A 21,828-nucleotide genomic window follows, 5' to 3' on the forward strand; every position below is an offset into this window, starting at 1 on the left:
CTCATTTCTCTTGAATCCCCAGGAGTGGAATTACTCCTGGGGTATGCATATGTTCAGCTTCAATAGTTACTAGTGCCTAAAGTCTTAAAAGGATGTTCCAAGTATATACAAGATCTCTGTGCGGGCTCCTGGAGAAACTTCAGAGTATCACAACTCTGCAAAGAAAGAGGATGAGGAAGGGGCAGCCCAGTGGCACTTGTCCAGTGCTACTGCACTGCCCCAGTCCACTTGGTGGACTGTCCAATCCACCAGGACACATGACATGCCCCAGATTCCATTTTCATCTTGTCACCACCATCCACATTCCCCAACAGAGACCCCTCTCTTATCCAATCACACTTTCAGGGCAGCATTGGATTGCATGTCTGTCCACTTGCTGGCATTGGACTGAATTGTATTTCCTACATTCTTTCATCCAGGTAACAAATATTGAGTGCCTACCACTCAATTGCATTGTCTTAGAATCTGGGAGAGGAGCAATGTACACACCCCTACCCTCATGGAGCTAACATTTTCATAGGAGGAGATGGACTATAAACAAATAGGAATATGTTAGTGGTGATAAAGGCTATGGAGAAATATAAAGCAATGTAAGAAGAGTAAGAGTAGGATGGGGGAAGGAATGTGCTGTTGTTTAATAGGGTGGTCAGGGATGGCCTGCAGAGCAGACAAGATCCGAAAGACATGATCACTATGGCTATTACACTGGAAATATGTTATATGGAAGCAAGATGGAACTAGAAAGGCAGAGGCCATCACAAAAGTGCAGGCATGAGATGATGCTAAATTGGACTGGGTGATGGTAGTGGCAGTGATGAGAAGTGGTTGCATACAGCATATATTCTAAAGGTAGGGCTGACAAGATTTGCTGATGGATTGGCTGTGGAGCAAGACAGGGGAGTCAAAGGCATCTTGTTCTTGCCAGGAGCAATGCCTGCTCATACGTGCAGCATAGGAGTAGATCCTGAGTCCAGGGCCTGTTGACTGAATGGGTGGATATCTTCCCTGATTACAGCCAGCTAAACATGCTGTGTGAAAGATCTGTTCTTTCTTATCTCAGAGATAGCATGGTATAAGTACTAAGACAAAATAATTGGAGCCAGACTACTAGTCCCAGCTCTGTCATTTACTAGCTGTGTATCCTCGGGCAAGTTACACAACCACTTTGAACCTCAGTTTCCCCTTCTGGAAAAATGGGACAGTAACAGTACCTGCATCACAGAATTGTTGTGGTAGTATACATCAATAGGCCTGGTACAGAGCCTACCACCAAGTCCGGGCTTAGGAAATAACTAAGTTAAACCAGTTCCCAGTTAAAACAAACAGACAAAAGGCTATGGAATAAGGGTTATCTTTATTTGGATTGCAAAGTATAAATATGAACCAGGTTTGGAAATACAAGTTGTAACAGTTCAGAAATGGCACCAGAAACTTCCAGAAAGGACCATGACAGCATACCTTCATCGTTTTGGTGAGGTGGGTGGGATTATACAAAGCCTTCCCCACCTCCAACCTTCTCGGTAGCAATTGGCAGGTAATCAGTTACCAAGAACAGTCAGCTCCAATGTTCCCTGTTCCTTCTCAGCCTTTTGCCTTGCTAACACCTTCTCCAGACTGTTCTCTGCTGCACTGACCCCTGCATGGAGTAGCACCAGAAGAATGGCAGGAGTTAGAGAAATGTCTTGACACAAGGGAAAGTGAGTTCCCACGCTGTGGGCCTGGGGCCGTGGGGGTGAGGGACCAGGAAAGCTACAGGCATAGAAGCCCAACCTCTTCTGAGACTTGGCAGGGAGAGGACATGGGGAGACACTGATATCTGTTACACTTTGACATCAGCACCTTGGGCTTTCAAAACACAAATGGTAGACAAAATCGCCTAGGCAAGACTGCAGTCCAACTCATAGAGTGGCTCTGACCAAGTTAACCCCTACATCCTGACCATACAGAGCTCCCGCAGTGGCACTCTGACCACGGAAGATCTGCAGAAATGTAGACAGACAATAAATTACTACAGATGGGTCACAGAACCATCCCAGCTTGTGGCAAGGGTGGGTGGCACTGAGCCAGATTGTGGGGATGAGGAGTGGAGGGCCAGGAAATTGCCAAAGTAACAGTCTAGGCACTTGAAATATTATTGTTAGATTGTTAAAAACTAAATAAATTAACATACATAGAATAAAATAAATATATAATTTAAGAGGCATTTACAAACAACAACAACAAAAATAGTTGTTATTTTTCCATCTGGGTAGAAGTCCCAAAATTCAGTTCTCAGGCTTGTGGTATTTCACAGTTAACTCATCAAATCCAGCACTGGAGGGTCCCAATGGCAGATCCCTTGGTGGTACTTGAGTACATGGCTTCTCAATCTTTGTTGCTTTCTTCCAGTTCACAATTCTTTCCTTCTTGCTCTCCTTCTTCTTCTTTTTTTTTTTTTTTCAGTCAAAGATCCTGGAGCATATGGAATTTAACCGGCATTCTAATCCAGAAGATAAGTGTTTAAACAAAACTTATGAGGGGAAGTGGGGTTTGGTGGAGGGGAATCAGAAGGGCATGAAGGTCCCTTGCTTTTGCTTTCTTCTTACCCAGATACCATCGGACATACTCTGTTTGGCACTTGAAGGCTCTGGTATTTTGGCAAAGCAATTATGGGAGGCCCAATCCTAGATGGCGACTGGGGACGAAGGAGTCTTTGTGACTAGATGTGAAGTCTTTCCCCTCTGCAGTCTGAAATCACCTTGTGTCTTCTCAGAGGTAGCAGTCCCCAGCCGATTCCTAAAGCACAAAAGGAAGGCATGTAAAGCCAGGTCAGTCTAAAGAAGTCTTAAGATTTTCCTGGTCCAGGAAAGTTTTTATTTTTAAACTTTTTGAGGCAGGGGTTCACTCTGTCTCCCAGGGGAGGAGAGGGGAGGGGAAGGGAGGGGACGAGGGTAGGAGAAGCTGTCCTCTCAGGCATCTCTCTTAGGTGTCTCTCTAGCAACTTTTACCTTAAGTGAAGCCCTGAGTCTTTTTGAAAATAATTCTGCAATGGGATATTAATGTCACAGTCGCCTGGCCCCCAACCCCTAGATGAAGAATTCAGCACCCACTGAAGCAGAACCAGGAAAGGGGACAAAGGATAATCATGTCATGGGGCAAAGGATGGAGCATTACCTTGAGCACAAGTCTCTCTCAGTGGGAATTAGTCATGCCCAACTTCACTTTCTCTTCATTTTCCACATCATAACCTCCTCTCCTATGGTACCTGAGGAAGATAAGTTTTGTGAATAAGCCCTGCCTGCTATGACAAAGTGTAGGTCCAGAGCAGGTCCTTCCAAAGAACTCTGCCATGGTGGTTTCCTCTACTACTTGGAAAAGCCCAGACAGTAGGGCAGCCCAACCTCTGGTCAAAGGCCCAACTGCCCCAAGGAACTCCTGTCTCTAATAGCAGGATGCAATTTACAAAGAGCTTTAACCTCATTTATGTGATCCTCACAACATCCTTATGAGGTAGATGGACAAAGATTACAATCACTATAAGGTTACAATCCTCAGAAAGACAGTAACTTGTTCCAGGTCTCATGACAGATGAGTTACACTGCTTGAAAACAGGCATAGAGCCAGGTGCGGTGGCTCACGCCTGTAATCCCAGCACTCTGGGAGGCTGAGGCGGGCAGATCACGAGGTCAGGAGATCGAGACCATCCTGGCTAACACGGTGAAACCCCGTCTCTACTAAAAAATCGAAAAAATTAGCTGGGCGTGGTGGCGGGCGCCTGTAGTCTCAGCTACTCGAGAGGCTGAGGCAGGAGAATGGCGTGAACCTGGGAGGTGGAGTTGCAGTGAGCCGAGATCACACCACTGCACTCCAGCCTGGGCAACAGAGCAAGACTCTGTCTCAAAAAAAAAAAAAAAAAAAAAGAAAAGAAAAAAAAGAAAACAGGCATAGAGTGCTTGGTGGGTCTCCCCCAAGCTAGAGCATACCTGGATTAGAAGCAGGGCCTGAGGTCCAGATGCCTCAGAAGTGGAAGGATATACCACTAGCACCACCCACACCTTGACTACCAAACAACATACTAATGCCATCAAAGAACAGCCAGGAGAAAGAAATGTGTGACAAAGTGACTCCATGAGTGGGTAGCTGGGTCACAGAGGCAGGAAAAGAACTCCCGTGAGGAGCAGAACCTGCTATGGCCTCGCAAATTTGACCCTGGGCTCTAGACACAGGACTCATGTCATGCCAGAAATACCAGGTTTTTGGAGAATCTACACCCTGGAGCTAGCCCATGATTTGGAAAGATTGAGGGAAGTGCATGTGATCATCAAGGAGAGGGCCCAGGAGGAGGAAAAATGGGAGTGATTTGCAGAAACAGCCTGCAGGGGACCCCAACACTCACCTAAACATGAGAAGCCCCACGATGACCAGCAGACAGACAGATGACAGCACCACGGCCACCACGGCCAGGATGGTTGTGTGGTCATAGCTATATAAGCGATTTTCCACTGGGAGGCTCAGCCCATGACACCTCTCTCCATGGTAACCCGGGTGGCAGCTAGTTCAAGACAGAACAAGAAGGAGATGGAGTTAGTGCTTTGGCCTCTCTTGGCAATGGCCCACCTGCATAAACCAAACCCCATTCCTCATACCCTTAGCCTGTTAATCCCTGACCACGATCCCTGCCCATCCTCCATCCTTCTCCTTTAGTAGAAAACTCTTTAATACTCCCCTGAAGGCTCTGTAGCATTCCTCCCTTACTTGACATCCTCCCCTTTTCCATTTCCTCTGGTTCTCTGGGCTGAGAATCCTGTTCTAGGCATGGAAAAAGCAAGGGAGGACTTGAAGGCCTCAGCTAGATATGTTCCACGTGTGGCTGATTTATGACATGTGTGTTCAGGCGTTCTGTTTAAGCCACTTATGAGGGCTTGGGCACAAGAGCTGATAGGCTGAATTGAGGGAATTCATATCACTCCCTCCAGTGAGGCCCCTCAACATTCTGACCCAGAAATAAACCCAGCCTTCCCCATCGTGCTTCCAGCATCCAGTCCCTCTCCATTGCTGTCCAGCCTATTAATAGGCCCTGTGCCTCTGCCAGGAGTCGTTTTTCTCAAGTTTCCTTCATTTAACTCCAGCTCCCCCTGGGTGCAGGGCCCAACTTGGGAGCTCAACTCTGGCCTTTGGCCTCTGCACACTGAGCTACCAGGCCTCTTTCATCACAGGACAAACCAAACAAATCAAGAAACATCTTTCTGCCCAGCTGCCCTGCCAGAGCATGGAAGAATGTCAGAAACAATCCCTTGGCTCTTCTCACTCAAGAAATAAATCACATGGCAACTGCCTTTTCTTTTTCTTTTTCTTTTTCTTTTTTTTTTTTTTTTGAGACAGAGTCTTGCTCTGTCTCCCAGGCTGGAGTGCAGTGGTGCAATCTTGGCTCACTGCAACCTCTACCTCTCGGATTCAAGTGATTCTCCTGCCTCAGCCCCCCGAGTAACTGGGATTACAGGTGCCCGCCACCACGCCCAGCTAATTTTTGTAATTTTTTAGTAGAGACGGAGTTTCACCATGCTAGCTAGGCTGGTCTCGAACTCCTGACCTCAGGTGATCCACCCGCCTCTGCCTCCCAATGTGCAAGGATTACAGGCATGAGCCACAGCACCCGGCTGGCAACTGCCTTTTCTAACACAAAGCGTTTCCTTGAAGCTCTTAGAAAGACTCGGACGTGCTTACAGTTGAAGAAGCACATTCACATCCTTTCCTTTATCTGAGCATCCCAGAGATCCTTTGATATAAGTAGGAGCCCCATTTTATAGAAAGGTGGAGTGGTTTTCCCAAGGTCACACAGCAAGACAGAAATGAAGACATAGATGTAGACTGTCTGACTCTGAGCCCAGTGTGCTGCCCACTCACACCTGACAACTGCCTACCATCCAGCCAGGGGGCACAGTGGCACTGTCTGCCTGCGGACTTTAGAGCACCAGCTGCTGAAGGAAGCACCAAGAAACTGGTGGCCCTCTTTTCTGACCTGTGCTTTCTCTGGGAAGGAGGTGCTTTCTCTGGTGCCTCAGAACAAGGAATCCCTTCTTCCTGCGGACAGAGCACCACGGAAGCTCCAAGAGACAGACTTGTCCACAACCAGCAGTGGCGAAGGGGCCAGGCTGGGTGGTACTGCATTCTTGCCTTCCTGCCCTGAGCCTCTCCCTGCCCTAGTTCCTCCTGGGTACTTTGAGAAACCGCCTCACAGCAGGATAAATGTAGGTCAGGCCCACTATACACATAGCACAGTCCACAGTTCCTTGCCCAGCCTCTCCATGTGTCTGTCCCATCAGCCCATGTAGGCCTAAAAGCAACCCCTATCCTGCCAGGACATGGAGGACACTTGCACGAGCACCCCTGGAAAATCACTTGTGCACAGCAGTTTACCATGCACAAGCCACTAGCCTTATCTACTAGCTCAATTGAGCCTCCTAACATTCTGGTAGGCAGGTACAACCCCATATTACAGATGGAAAAGCTAAGATTAAGGATCAGAGAAATTAAGTGATTCACCAAAAGTGGCACAACTAGGAAGCAGTAGGGCTAAGACTAGGAACAAGTCTTGGCAGATTCCAAATTCATCATTCCTTCCACTGTGAACAATGCAGAACAGTGCAGGTAACTCCAAGGAAGCATATCTGATAGGCTCCTGGGGGCAGTCTGACCCTTCTCTCTGACTATGTTATTATTATTTATTACTCATAACTTGAATAATAAAGAATAATAATTAGCAATCATTGAAGGCTTACCATGAGCCAAGTACTTTGTGCTAACTGCTTTACAAGAATTATTTCATTTAAAGCCAGCTCTGTGAAGGAGGAGTTACTAGCCCCATTTTAAAGATGGACTGAGGCTTAGCTTTTGTTAAACACCTCGTCCAAGGTTACAAAGCCAGTGAGTCGTAGAGCCAGGATTCAACAGCAGTCTGGATGACTTCAGAGACTGCTTTCCTGGGAGGAGGGAAGCTGAAGTTGAGTCTGTTTTTCACTTCCAGTCCATCATTCAAACTCCACAGGTAGTTACTCAGAAGATAGAAATAAAGTTTGGCCTCAGAGTCCCGCAATTCAGTTACATAATCCCTCCACCCCCACCCTGAGTCAAAAGGATAATAATGTAAACATCCTAATATTACCTACCTCCCCCTCCCTTTGCAGACAACTCCTGGCTTCCCCAGAGAAGGAGGGGGGATGAGCACATTCCAAGCATCCCAGGGTAGGGGCAAAATTTTGTGTCTTGTCCAGAGCCAGCCACCCACCAGACTAGGACACATTCTTCCCACCCGTGTCTGTGACCCATTTCAGAACTTGTATTACAACAGATGCAAGAACCCTCTAGGGTCCAGAGACATCATCCAAACTGGATTTCTCCACCTTTACCCCAGGAGGTGGAAGGGACACGTCTGGATGGAGGAGACTCAGAGTACATGAGTTCCAGACTGGTTCTGCTGCTATTTCTAGCCAGGTAATTTTGGGCAAGTCACGTTACCTTTCTAAACATTGGTTTCCTCATGTAAAACACAGGGATAAGAAATGCCTACTTCACTAGAGTATTGTGAAAAGATAAAATGAAGTAATACAAATGAAAGGGCTTAATAAAGGCCAAGTCCCACATTGTGTGAGTTATTACATAATCAGACTCCAGAGGTTACTGCCCATGGCCTGAGGAATGGGGCACCCAAGTCAGATGGAGCCAAGAGAAGCGGGATCACCATTCCTTCTTAGCACCTGGGCAGTGAGGCCAAGTAGAGCCCCCCAGCCTGTCTCTCCTCCAGCTCTGAGTCCTCCTCAGCCCAAGTGTCCCCAGGTTTCCTCCAGCCACAGGAAACTCTGCAGCCAATTTCTGGGTCAGCAACTAGTCAGGAATCCCAGGAAACTACTCTTTTATTTATTTATTATTATTATTATTTTGAGATGGAGTTTTGCTCTTGTTGCCTAGGCTGGAGTGCAATGGCATGATCTCGGCTCACTGCAACTTCCGCCTCCTGGGTTTGGGAGATTCTCCTGCCTCAGCCTCCCTAGTAGCTGAGATTACAGGCACCCGCCATGACGCCCAGCTAATTTTTGTATTTTTAGTAGAGACGGGGTTTCTCTATGTTGGCCAGGCTGGTCTCGAACTCCTGACCTCAGGCGATCCACCTGCCTCGGCCTCCCAAAGTGCTGGGATTACAGGTGTGAGCCACTGTGCCCAGCAGAAACTACTCTTTGAGGGCAACTTTTGGCTGGTGACACAAAAAGGGTTTTCCTGTTCATGGTGGCTGCAGAGGGCTAGTTTAGGAAGCCAGCTAGCCTCAGGCTCACCACAGCAGCCTGGACACACCCTGGCTAGTGGTTCCTGGGTCTGGAGTCAAACAAGAGCCACAAAGATCCCCAGATGAAGGTGCACAGATGTCACATTCCCCCAAACCAGGATTTCTGTCTTCTTGCTGCTTTCTGCCCTGAGTAGCAAGGGCAGGAGGCAGTGGGAGCCAGTCCAGACATGCAATCAACTCCCTGAAAATCTGCCCAGGAAGCGGTGCTCACGCCTGTAATCCCAGCACTTTGGGAGTCCAAGGCAGGCTGATTACTTGAGGTTAGGAGTTTAAGACCAGCCTGGCCAACATGGTGAAACCCCATCTCCACAAAAATTTAAAAATTAGCCAGATGTGGGGGCGTGTGCCTGTAATACCAGCTGCTCAGGAGGCTGAAGCAGGAAAATCACTTTAGTCTGGGAGGTGGAGGCTGCAGAGAGCCGAGATTGTGTCACTGTACTCCAGCCTGGGTGACAGAGTGAGATTCCATCTCAAAAAAAAAAAAAAAAAAAAAAAGGCTAGGTATGGTGGCTCACGCCTGTAATCCCAGCACTTTGGGAGGCTGAGGCAGGTGGATCACCTGAGGTCAGGAGTTCAAGACCAGCCTGGCCAACACGTCAAAACCACGTCTCTACTAAAAATATAAAAATTATTAATTGGGCATGGTGGCAGGTGCCTGTAGTCCCAGCCACTCAGGAGGCTGAGGCAGGAGAACTGCTTGAACCCAAGAGGCAGAGGTTGCAGTGAGCTGAGATCGCACCACTGCACCCCAGCATGGGAGACAGAGTGAGACTCTGTCTCAAAAAAAAAAAAAAAAAAGAAAGAAAAGAGAAAAGAAAAAGAAAATTCTGCCCAGGAAGTTAATGTAAAGTTTTCAAATCAGATTGCTGTGCTCTTAGACTAGTAAAAGAATAAGAGAACTCTAGGACAACAGCTGCCCTCTGCCCTCTATAAAATGCTGCTCCAACTCTATAAGGACAGATACAGGAAAGAAAGATGAAAGCCAACACCCAGTGCAGCCTGAGGGCATGAAAAGCATGCTGGACTAGGAGTCAGGTAGTGAGACTCTGTCTTATTTCCAACTACTTATTTAGCTATTGACCTCAGGCAAATTACTTCCTACTTTCTGGCTCCAGTTTCATCACCTTTCAAGTAGAGGTACCAAGTCCTGCCTACTCAGCAGAGGGCTTTTGAAAAATCCCAGGAAACTATATCTCTCCAGCTCCTAAAGTAGTGTCTGCCACCAAATAGGAGCTCAACATACTTGGGCTCAACTCATATTATATATAAACACTGAAACTCTGGGACAAAGGAGAGATGACATCATTATAGTTATCACTATCCCTAGGGACCACTGGGAAGGTGGCCTGGGCACCCATATCAGGTTCTCTGGGTTTAGGTGGTCATCCGAGTCCGGCTCTCCAGGAAGGCAACCTTATAAGGCCTCTCAACCACACAGTGCAAGCCCAACATCCAACCACCAAAATGCCCAGGACCAATCTGGTATAGACAGATTCCTGACCTCAATCCACCTTGACTACTTGAGTCACCTTCTTCACCCTGTACTAATGATGCCATTTTACAAATTTAAGATGAACATTTCCCGCTCTGTCCCAAGACCTTGGGAAGGATAATATGGGGGCTTTCTATGCCACTCTTAAACAACTCCCTCTAATACCAAGCTCCTGACAAGGATGTTATAGGAAAGGATGCACAAGTGACTGTGGACATGGTGGGGAGTGATGGGTCTGTCTGCCAACTGCCAAATACAGGGCAGCTCTGCTATGTGTGATCAGACAAAACAAGGAAGCTTTAAAAAGCCAAGGGATCTGCACCAATCACCAGTAGAAGGGATGCCAGGCACGCTGCCTTCTTGACAGGCTGGAGGCAGTGTGCATACAACAGTGTCTTGGCCCTGTCCAAAGTCTCCCCCTAAGGCCCCCAGAGCCTGCCTCCCCACAGGGAAGGGAACGGATGTTTGCAGCCTGACATGGGGTATTGGCCTCAGGCACAGTGGCAACATTATGCCTGCCAGAGAGCATGGCAGTGCTGTCATCCCTGAGGGGTTGCCAAGGCAGCCGTTTGCTGGGTTTGGCTTAGGAGAGAGGCTAAGGAACCCACAGCCCCTCCGCCCACACACCTACCCAGGGAAGGGGTGATGTTGCCTGACCGGGGGCTGATGCCTACTGGGTCAGGTTCCATTTCCTGTGAACCCTGCACAAAGGAATTGTTCTCCCACACCGTGGCCAAAGGCCAGTACTCTCCATGTCTCCCACCTCCTGCCCCTTGCTGGGGTAAGGAAGAAGAAAGAGAGGCCTCAACCTGCCGCCATGATGATCCCTCTCTGTACAGTCCTGCCGTGCCTTACAGTCAATCCACATTTGCACACTCACATGCACATAAACCCAAATACACACATACCTATACAACACGCATCCAAATGCACCTCCTACCTTCCCGCAGGAGCTCTACTCTGCCCAGGAAGCCCACTCTGCCATGTTTCCTACTGGCTTCTCTCTCCCAGAGTAGGGCATCAGGCGAGAATGAAGGGCCTGCCTTCAGGTGCCAGCTGTCCTAGCCACACGCTCATTTCTAGGCAAGCAGGAAATGTCCCCAAGGATTAAAGAACGTCACAAAACCATACCACAGGAAATTGCATCCTATAGCGGGGAGGGGGCTTCCGCTGACTAAAAATATATTTCCCCTCCTCCCAACTTCCGCCCAGAGGTTGAGAAGAAACTGGGTGAAATTATGAATTCAAGGAACAGTGACAACGAGGAACAGCCACGTGGCTGACAAAGTGTGCTGATGAGGTTCAGCCCTGGGGAAGGGGCACTTACATGCAGGAGGGAGCCCGGAGCTCCTTCACATATTTGCATTCTCCATGGATGCAGAAGTCCTTGTATTTCCGAAGACATGGGTCCCTCTTCTTCCCTAGCCCCTTGCCTTTCTTCTTTCTTTTCCCGTGCTCCTCCTTGCTTGGTGTGGCCAGTGCTTGTGGCTTGGAGGATAAAGTGACTGTAGGAGAAAAGCACCCTGTCAAAGTCTGACTCTTTGGGAAGAAAATCAGAAGAGCATAGTGCTTGAAAGGAGTATATATTCTTCGATCCCACCTGAAGTCAGAGATCTGGGAAGGCCCCTTAGCTCAGTGCCTCCCAAGAGGCAGAAGGAAGAGCAGGAAGATTGGGCAGAACCACCAGAAAGAGGGAACCTCGGTAGGAAGTAGAAGCTAGGGTGGGTCCCAAGGAAGGCATTTCACAGTCTCAGTGTAAGAGCCTCATTCTCAGAATGCTTTTGTTGAGTAACTGGGCAATTCTACCAACCTCACCTCCACCCCACTGTCCACCTTACACCCCCATCTCCTACTCCCCCACACCCACTTCATTCTATTTTGGCCTTCAATCAGCCTCATTTCCTGATGCTGTACTCAGTGACCCACTTGCAGAAAGACAGTGTCACACACAAAAATTGCTTCTAGAGAAGGTACTTGGAGGTTTTGGGGTTGGAGGGCTTCTAAAATAAGAACAGTGTCCATGTGTTCAGGTGGTCTCTTCTGGGGCACCCCTTAGTACTGTGAGCCCAGGGCAGAGCCTGGCTCAGGAACAGCAAGCAGGCCAGCCCTGGTCATGGCCTTGCTTTTTCAACTTCAAGCAAAATATTTAACTTGCACACCCTTTACAGCTCACCCACTTTCTCAAAGATTCATTCATATTTAACCCTCAATGTCCTGTTTATAGCTCTCTGGGTTGGGGGGTACAGGGTGTACAAGGGATAGAAAAGTGGAAAGTAAGGAACTGTCCAGAAGGAACTGGAACAATGATGACTCCCCACTTCTTTCAATGCTCCAGAGAGACTGGGGGAAAAACAACCTCACCCAGATATCCAGCTGGGATTGACCATGGACTATGTCTATCAGCCCAGTCCCACCCTTTTATCCCTCATCAGGAAAAAAGTGCCCATATCCATGGCTACAGCCATGTGTCTTGCAGAAGGGTGAGCATGATACGTTAGACTAGAGACTTAGAGTCTCAAGCTAGAGGGACTTCAAAGAATACCATGTGGCCAGGCACAGTGGCTCACGCCTGTAATCCCAACACTTTGGGAGACTGAGGCAGGTGGATCACCTGAGGTCAGGAGTTTGAGACCAGCCTTGCCAACATGGCAAAAATCTCATCTCTACAAAAAATACAAAAATTAGCCGGGCGTGGTGGTGTGTGCCTGTAATCGCAGCTACTCGGGAGGCTGAGGCAGGAGAATCACTTGAACCTGGGAGGCAGAGATTGCTGTGAGCTGAGATCGTGCCATTGCATTCCAGCCTGGGTGACAGAGTGAGACTATGTTTAAAAAATAATAAATAAAAAAATAAAAAACTCATGGCAGGCAGAGTGACTTACTCAAGGTCATGCAGGATTGGGATTAGAACTGTGTTCTCTGGACTTCACTCCAATGTCCTTCCTCACCACACCAAGCTGCCTCACACACCCCCATCTCCTCCCTCTCACAAGTCTGGAGCACCTGAGATGCTGATCCAGGCATGAAAGGGCTCTGAAGTCCATAGACCTGTGCTCCAATTTCAGCTATATACCGTGGGCAGTCACTTAACTTCTCTGAACCTCAGGTTCTCAGTAAAATGTGGATAGCCAAAGTAACTATCTCAAAAGGTTGCTATAAGTGTTACATTAGCCAGGATAACATATCAAGTGCCTAGAACACAGTAGGAATTTAATAAATGGTAGCAGTTATTTATTTTAGGTGGTAGGATCCCCACACCTGAAAAATAGTCCTTGCCCAGCAAAGCCAAGAGAAGGGAAGAGAAGTAGGTGCCAGCAGCCCCCACAGTCTTTCATTTCCTCTTATCCAGTCCCAGGCCCCCTCAGAGCTCAGAAGATGATACAGGTGGTCAGAGGAACCCAGTGACCAGAGCTTCGGGGAGAGCAAGGCAGGGGGGCCAAGCCAATTAGAAAGGGGAGGGAGAAGGTGCAGGGTGACAGCCAGGCTCCTGCCATGGACAGGGAGCAGTGAGTCAGGTCTGGAGGTATGAGGAGCAGCTGTGTGGGTGGGGGGTCAGGGTGGGGTGAGTCACAGCCCAGCCCTGCCCAGCCTAGGAGGAGAGGGCCAGGTGAATCCAGGCTGTTCAGGCCATGGGCAACCCCAGAGGGCCACTGGGAGAGGATGAAGTATGGGAGCCCAGGTTCACTTTTGGAGCATGTGCTTGATTTATACAAAGTAGAGAGAGTATCCAAGGAAAGCTCCTGGGAATGAGGGAGAAGGGCAGCTGAGGAGCAGGTGGAACTAGAACAGGTGGGCATCTGTCCAACCAAATATAGTCATTCCAGGGTACAGTGCTGAGTCCTTGCTCTACCCTGGCTAATCTCCTCAGGTCTGGAGGCAGGAGAGCTGGCAGGCTCTGGACTCTGCCCTGTACCTGTACTTGGCCACAGCCAAAGAGGCTGGTTGGAGGATCCTACACAGCCCTCCCCATTTGGAGTCTCCTCAGGAATGCAAGGTGCTCGGTAAGCTGCAGGTTTCCGGTAGCATTCACAGATATCCAGCATTTTAATACAGCCCCCTAGGGGCTCAGTGCTCACCATTCACAGCCTCATCTAGGGCGGCCAAGAGCTCCTCATTCCCTTCTGTTTCCCCAATCTGGAGACAGGTGGATGGAGGAGGCTAACACTGCACACTTTCTAGAGATGTGCCTGGGCATCTCCGCATCTGTTACCTCTATTTTATATATAATAGTCATTTGATATGGGAATTAGAACTGGCGCCCATTTTTACATAGTAGCTCTAGGGAAAGCATCTCAACCATTCCTTATTCCTATCACCCAGCTTACCTAAGAAGAACGTAACAACCCCAGGCAATATGTCTGTTTCAATTTGCCCCAAAGTACCCAGAAGGGCAGTAACCCAGCAGGTGAGGCAATGACAAGAGAGAGAGAGTGGGACCTATATTCCAGGATCCCCCAGTGCTCGTCAGGCCCATCAGCTTTTCCCCGAGGTTCTCCATGAATACCCTCAACCCACAGTATTGCCCAAACAGCAAGAATCTTGGATCTGCTTATTCTTCAACAGCCCACCGAGGTCCAAGGATGGGGGGCCTCCACACCCACCTCTCAAAAGGTCCAGATCTGCCTCTTGCAAGTCACGGACTTTCCGGTCCCGGCCGCCTCCTAGGGGTAGCAGCTGATCCGTGGATCCAGTAGGTGGGTCCGGGTTGCTGGTTCCAGCAGCTAGCCCTCTCCGAAGCCGCTCCAGGCTCTCGCCAGTCACCAGTGCCGAGAGAACTGCGGGCGAGGGGCCAGGCCGCATCAGACACCCGCCCAGACCCCCGACCAACACGCACCGATTCCGACGCCCGTCCGCCAGAGCGCAAGGGCCCCACCAAGTGGCCCGTGCCGGGTGCGCTGCGGCGACCTTCCCCCATGCCCCCAGCACAGCGCCCCCATCCCCCAGATCTCCGGGGGCGTCGGCAGCCCTCTTACCTGCAGCCAGAAAGAGCTTCAGCACCACCGACGGCAGCAGCTTCATGGTCCCGCACCGAGAGGAGGCGGCGAGGCACCAATCACTTTCGAAGCGGCGGCCACTGGGCGCTGGCACCAGAGCTGGGCGGCGGAGCTCAGGAGATTCCGCCGGGCACCGTTTGCCGCCCGCCTCTGCGTGCAAGCCTGGCCGGGACCCCGGCGCAGCTCGCTCTTGTTGAGTGTCTGTCTTGCTCACTCAGCCCGCCCGCGCGGCCGATCGACCCCGCGCACCTAGGTCAGGCCAGCCAGCAGCGTGGCCCGCGTAGCTCCTTCGGCCGAATGAGCGCTGCCCGGCTCGCGGCCGGGAATAAGGCTCCGGGAGGCGCCGAAGCTCCGCCCCGCCCGGCGCCGCGCCCTCCCTCCTCCCGTGCTGGGAAGCTCGCCCGGCTCGCGGCGCCGGCAGCGCAGCCCCCGACCCCGCGGGCGCGGCGGAGGACTGGGCGGGAGGAGGGGGCGGCGCTCACATTTTTTGGGACCAGGCCGAGGCAGCCGCGGCCTGATTGTGGGTAGGGCTGCTGAACGGCAGGTGGCGGAGAGCGGTTCCTACCTTTCCCCAAACGCCTGTCACTGCAGCCTTGTGACTGACTGCTGAGCTGAGTTCTGTTCCGGGCCTGGCCTCTTGCTTCATCTCAGCCCCATACCAGGGGTCTCCATCCCTGTCACCCTCTAAGTTTCAGAAGCCCACCTTTTGGCCTACCAACACGGCAAGTATCAAATAATAATTAATTCATTTATCATTTAAAAATTAGACACATGAATGCCAGCCGTTCTCATAAACCCGAGATAACCAGAGTTGAAGTTGCAGGCACTTAGTATCAATCCAGCAAAAGCAAAGGAAGTTAGTACTCTCCTAGTCTCTGGAGTGGCTTCCTCCCATCTTCCCTCAGGGGACATTAGGATTTTTGAACTATGGGTTGTAATTCCCAGGCTTCTGAGATTGGAGAGACACAGGTTGTGAAACAAGCCTTATTCTTTTCCTTGCCTTTGACTGCCACCTTTTTCCTCAACATAAAAAATGAGCCACCCTCCCATAGGACCCAGCTGGCTAACCTAGATTGCTGTTTCACAGGTACTAGGTGTTTCTCTTCCAACCCATGTGCTTTTACAGGGGTCTTCTGGAGTCACTGTCCTGACCCAAAGAAATGAGTGCCTCAGTAGGTATTTCAGTTTCCAGGGACGTGCTGGGGAGAGAGTTGTTTGACACAGGGCTAGGTTGGCTTTCAGAGCCCTGAAATTGTGCCAGATAGAGCACTTGCCTGATTCTGCCTGTGTGTAGGGATAAAAACAGGCCTGCTATTTATACGCAGTCTATCCCACTGTCCCTCCCTATCCCCACCTTTGCAGGGGGTCAGTCTGGCCCTGCCCTCTTAACTTGCTCCAGTAACCCAGGCCTAGGTTTCCATAGTGCACTGGAATCACTACAGACCTGAGTTTGAATCCTGCCTTTGCTACTTACTGTGTGACCTTGGACAAGAAACTGAATTTCACTGAGCCTCAGTTTTGACATCTCTCAAATGGAAAAAATAATAACAATAATACTAACGACTACTTTGTAGGGAGCGTTTTGAGAAATGAATGCGGGAACACATAAAAGTAGTTAGTATAGTGCCAGGCACACTATAAGCGCTCAATAAATGTGACCCATTATTATTGTTGCTGTTAATAATAATCACTAAGCACTTGACCACTCTATTTCCTTAGAGGCCTCTTTTCTCTCCCTTCCCTAGATCGCTTGCCTTCCCCTAGGCCATATCTGAGGCTTTATGGTATAGTTGGGCTGGTTTCAGACAGAAGCTCACCTGTCACCTATTTGGCTAAGAGCCACTGTTAGATTATCCTTTTGGGTGATCAGTATCGGGCCTAGGACCTCAGTGCATGGTCACCGCCCAAGCCATGCCTTTGCCCTCCCTCAGCAGCCGCCTGGCCACCTGCTTCCCCAAAACAAAGCCACCTTGGGGTCAAGGCTCTCCCCAGGGGAGGGTGGAGAGAAACACTTCCTGACACATGGTCAAATCACCCCCTTTCCCCCACCCTCGCCAGAGTCACACCCTGCTCTCTTGCCCCAGCCTGCCTTTCTCCCTTCACATGCTCTGTCCTTCCGCCTTCTCACCCCCACATCAGCCTCAGTCCCATTCATGGGGCAACTCCAAACTTTCATCACACCTAGAGCCTCACCCCAGCTAGGTTTGTGTGTCAGCCAGGTTTTACAGGAAGGGCCTGAAAAAAGAAGATAAAAAGCTTGAATTGGATTTGGGACAGTCACTTCCCCTCTCAGAATCTTGGATGTCTCTGAGCAAAGAAAAGGAATCACAATTCATGCTGAGGCAACCTCATTAACTCAATTATATCATAAACATTAACTGAACATTTTTGGGGGGCACTGGGGACATAGAAATAAATAAGACAGCCCAGGACCTGCTTTCACAGAGCTTATATTCTATAGTAGACAGGCAGCACATTAAGGAAATAAACAAGGAAAAACATATCCTATAGTGATAACTGCTAAGATGAAAGTTAAAATACAATGATGTGCTGTAGGATAATATGTTCCAGTGCCCAGGATGACACTTCAGACTGATTAGCAAAGCCTTCTCTGAGCAGGTGACATGTAAGCTGAGGCCTGAATGAGAAGAAGAAATCAGACTTTGGATCATCTATGGCAAAAGCATTCCAAGATGTGCAAATAGTGCAAAGACTCTGAAGTGGAAAAAAGCTGGGAGCATTTAAGGAAAAGCAAGACGGCCAAAAAAGGAGAGATATGGGATGATATTGGACAAAGGCTAGCAACAGATAAAAGAGGACGTTATAAGCCAAGGTAGACAGTGGATTTTATGTCCCATTATTGTGAGAATCATATGAGATGTCAATGAGACAGCACTGTCATGCAGGATTCCTCCATATCGTCCCCTCTTCCTGCTCAGGTCTCCCCCATCTGCTCTCTGGATGTCAGGTTGTCAAATGCCAGGAACATAGTCCTAAGGAAGTAGAGTTCAGACAGGCAAGCCTGCTTTTATTGACTGTCTATTGACCATGAGCAAACTGAGGCTTGGAGATTGATTATCCCTGGGCCACCAGTGAGTCAGAAGGGGGCAAGTGCAGAGCAGAAACCCTGGCATCCTGCTTCCCAGCCCATGCGAGTTTCCCGGGCCTCTGGAAAGGCAGGCTCCATGGGACTCTGAGTGCTGCTGACTCACTGCTAGGCCAGAGTTCTTGATTTGGAGAGAGCACTTGCTCACCAGTGGGGAGGACCTGGAAGAAAGTGGTGCTAGTGGTGACAATTCTCTGTAATTAACACTGCACATGCACTATCTTGCTTGATCCTCACAACATGCCCCAAACTAGACACTGTTATCATCATCTGCATTTTAAAGGATTGAAGCTTTAAAAGGTAACATCCCAAGGACACCCAGCTAGTGAGTGTCTCAGCCTCAATTTGAAACCCCCTCGTTCACTTGGGCTTGTGCTCTCCTAAGCTCAACACTCAAATGGATGAGATGACAGCTGCCATCTCTATGCTTCTGTGGAGGGTAACATTGTCAGTTTTACTGCGTTTCAGTCCTTCATCTGTCCTGAGGGATAATGATAAGAAACTCTGGCTCACTAGACTGGAAGAATGATTAGGTAAGCACAGCAGGGCAGCTAATGAAATGGATACAGTCTTGGGAGTCAGATACTTGGGGGTTTTTTGTTGGGTTTTTTTTTTCTAACTTTGAACATGTTATTCAATTTCTCTTACCTACAGTTTGCTCATCTGAAAAGTGGGGACAATAATAGTAGTTATTATTATAGGGCTTTTGTGATGATTCAGTCAGATCATGTGTATAAAGCGGAATATGATGCCTGGCACATAGTAGGTACTTACTCAATGACAGCGGTTATTATGACCAAATTTTTTTCTTGCTTTCTTTCCTTTTTCTTTTTAAGTGGGAATTTGAATAAAATATTGGTTTATCATGAGCTAGCCATCCTCAGAGATGAAGTGTTCCTTTCTGAGAGATGGCCATGCTTATCAAAGAGATGCTAGATCTGCAAGGCCACCCAGAGTTTTGGAAACCTCAACCCAAAAAAGCAGCTCAGGCTCAGAGGTCAGAGGGAAGCTGTGCCCCCTGGGGGAGAGGATTCAGCTGCCTTCTCATTCCCTTCTGACCAGAAGTGAGTCCTGCACAGCCCTTGAGCTCTGCTGCGTTGAGGAGAGGGGTAAAGAAGGGCACCTCCATTGAGGGTAGGTCTGACCATGAGCCCAGAGTTACCCAAACTTGGAGTCAGGATGAGGGGTCATTGCTCCTTGGCCCAGGCTGGCTTCTCTCACCCCATCTGAGACAGTTAATCAAACAGTTTGGGCATACAGCTGGATTAGATTAGAATTCAGGCCTGTCCTTTGGAGTCCCCGTGTACCTTCTTATGCTGGCTGGGCACCTGGAAGTAGCGTGCTTCATGCATATTCAGGGATGAACAGGCTCTGCTGTCTGATTGTTTGGGGCTAGGATCTATTTGAATAGGATGAAGGATAGGAATGGATGAGATAGGGAGAGGCTTTTGGAGGTGAGGGGGTTTCAGGAATCCCTGTCATCTCCAGAAGATGTTGAGGAAGGCATATTTATAATGTGCCGGATCCCAAACCATCATTCTCTATTTCTGGGCCCATTTTTGTGACTTTGAATGATTAACATCTCCAGACCAAGGGCTTTGCCCCTAAGCCATCCCCTCTGTGTTGGCCAGCACAGAGAGGAAGTGATTACTCCTTCATTACACACCCATCTCTCTCTTCAAGCCTCAGATTCCTCTAGTGAAAAATGAGAACTTGAAACAATTACCCTGCATTCAGGCACCGGCCAGTATGTCCATCATGAATTATTTGCTGTCATGTTGCTGTCAAAAGACTTGAGGAGGCTGGGCACGGTGGCTCACGCCTGTAATCCCAGCCCTTTGGGAGGCTGAGGTGGGCAGATCACCTGAGATCAGGAGTTCGAGACCAGCCTGGCCAACATGGCAAAACCCTGTCTCTATTTATTAGTACAAAAATTAGCCGAGCGTGGTGGCAGGCGCCTGTTATCCTAGCTATTCAGGAGGCTGAGGCAGGAGAATCACTTGAACCTGGGAGGTGCAGGTTGCGGTGAGCTGTGATGGCACCACTGCACTCTAGACTGGGCAACAAAGCGAGACTCTGTCTCAAAAAAAAAAAAAAAAAAAGATTTGGGGAGACAATTCTATAACAATTGACAGTGCCTGATTTACAGGGTGTGATAACCTTTCTCTCTGTGTCTCAGCTTCTTCGTCTATAAGTGGGGAGAATAACAATCTACTTAGGAGGTTCTTGTGACAACTGAAGGAGATAGCATCTCTGAACTGCTTGGCAAAATGAAAAGCCCTATATAAATACGTCAGAGCTCCTGTTAACTTTTCCGGTGCTTAACCTTGGAATGTGGTCACATCACGTTCTGTACCAGGAATGTACAAGTTCGGTTACTCTTAGAAATGCAGTTGCAGGTCTGCAATTTAACAATTTCACATTATCCATTTGCTCGTTTTTTGTAACTAAGGGTTGGTCTAAGACAATGGTTCGCAAAGAAAGAGATACTGCCCCCTAGGGGACATTTCAGGAATTTAGTTGTCACTGACTGGGGAGTCCTCAGGCATTTGGGAGAAAAAGGGGTCAGGAAATTACCTGACTGCTTTTGAGTGTCCTACCAGACACATATCAGTAAAAAGCTTGGTTGTAATAACTTGAGCCTAGAATCATCTCTAATTTACACAAAAATATAACAAGAGTTTTTGCAATGACTTCCAGGAATGAAATTAGTGTGAGTTGTTCATTTTGGTGATATCTGAGCTACCAATACAACGCACCTGTTATCAGGCAGTATTTATAGCTGTGACATTCAAGGTAAATCTGTGTGATTGTAATCAATGGGCTACTTCATTGAGATTTCTGAGTAGTTGTGAGCAGGCATTTGCCAATTGAAATAATGTTATTTTAAAAATCATTTTATCTTTTATATTAATTACGAGTTTTTTTTATTATTTTGTAGAGAGAGGGTCTTGCTCTGTTGCCCAGGCTGGGATGCAGTAGCACCATCGTGGCTCACTGCAGCCTCAACCTCCTGGGTTCAAGCGATCCTCCTGCCTCAGCCTCCTAAGTAGCTAGGACTACAGGCATGCACCACCACACTCAGCTAATTTTTAATTTTTTGTAGAGATGGGGTCTCACTATTTTGCCTAGGCTGGTCTGAAACTTCTGGGCTCAAGCAATCCTTCCGCCTTGGCCTCCCAAATTGTTGGGATTAAAGGTGTGAGCCACCACACCCAGCCAGTATTAATTTCTTTAGAGTAAATGTACTCTAAAGATAGGATATTATCTTTAAACTTCATTTCAGGATAGTAAAGGGGTGTTAACATTATTTGTCATAAAAAAAAGAAATATTGATTCTGAAAGGATTGAGAACCACCAACACAAGAGATACTCACATGAAAAGCCTTTCTATGGCTGGGTGTGCTGGCTCATGTCTATAATCTCAATACTTTGGGAGGCCGAGGTGGGAGGATCACTTGAACCCAGGAGTTCAAGACCAGCCTAGGCAACATAGTGGGACCCTCCCTCTACAAAAAAGACAAAAATTAGCTGGGCATGGTGGCATGCACCTGTAGTCCCAACTACGCTGAGGTAGGAGGATTGCTTAAGCTCAGGAGGTGGAAGTTGAGGCTGCTGTGAGCCATGATCCTGTCACTGTACTTCCAGCCTGGGCTACAGAGCAAGACTGTGTCTAAAAGAACAAACAACAAAAAAAAGCTTTCTATATATCCTTTGTAAAAGTGCTCTTCCAGATACTATTCCATATAAGGTCCCATGTAATAAATTCCTCTGGTAATGTAGTCTTGACTGTCATGGCTATCTGGTATGGGTACTTCCTTTTATTATTAGATAATAACAGGTGTGGAACTCATATGTTCTTTTTTTGCCTCAACTGCCAGGAAGCTCACAGTTAAGTTTTGAGACTCAGTTGCAGTCGT

The 21,828-nt window shown here is 48.5% G+C and overlaps 1 protein-coding gene across 1 annotated transcript; it reads right to left on the reverse strand.

The window, feature by feature from the left end:
* Positions 1-1,337: 1,337 nt before the first annotated feature.
* Positions 1,338-15,132, reverse strand: HBEGF (heparin binding EGF like growth factor). The gene is made up of 6 exons (XM_054489214.2): positions 14,782-15,132; positions 14,410-14,583; positions 11,137-11,314; positions 4,376-4,531; positions 3,154-3,244; positions 1,338-2,775 (listed from the first exon to the last, which is right to left on the reverse strand). The coding sequence occupies exons 1-5, from the start codon at positions 14,825-14,827 to the stop codon at positions 3,172-3,174; spliced, it is 627 nt and encodes a 208-aa protein (XP_054345189.1). The 5' UTR covers positions 14,828-15,132; the 3' UTR covers positions 1,338-2,775; positions 3,154-3,171.
* Positions 15,133-21,828: the final 6,696 nt, after the last annotated feature.

This window comes from Pongo pygmaeus, chromosome 4, assembly GCF_028885625.2.
Source record: "Pongo pygmaeus isolate AG05252 chromosome 4, NHGRI_mPonPyg2-v2.0_pri, whole genome shotgun sequence".
In the NCBI taxonomy this organism is placed as follows: domain Eukaryota; kingdom Metazoa; phylum Chordata; class Mammalia; order Primates; family Hominidae; genus Pongo; species Pongo pygmaeus.

Bases quoted from the DNA above. Each gene is read 5' to 3' on its own strand.
- HBEGF (XM_054489214.2), bottom strand. From the start codon at position 14,827: ATGAAGCTGCTGCCGTCGGTGGTGCTGAAGCTCTTTCTGGCTGCAG. The intron at 14,584-14,781 runs GTAAGAGGGCTG...CCTCGCCCGCAG, and splicing joins GAAGCTCTTTCTGGCTGCAG to TTCTCTCGGCACTGGTGACT. The intron at 4,532-11,136 runs GTAAGTGCCCCT...GTCTTGAACTAG, and splicing joins CTCCGGGCTCCCTCCTGCAT to CTGCCACCCGGGTTACCATG.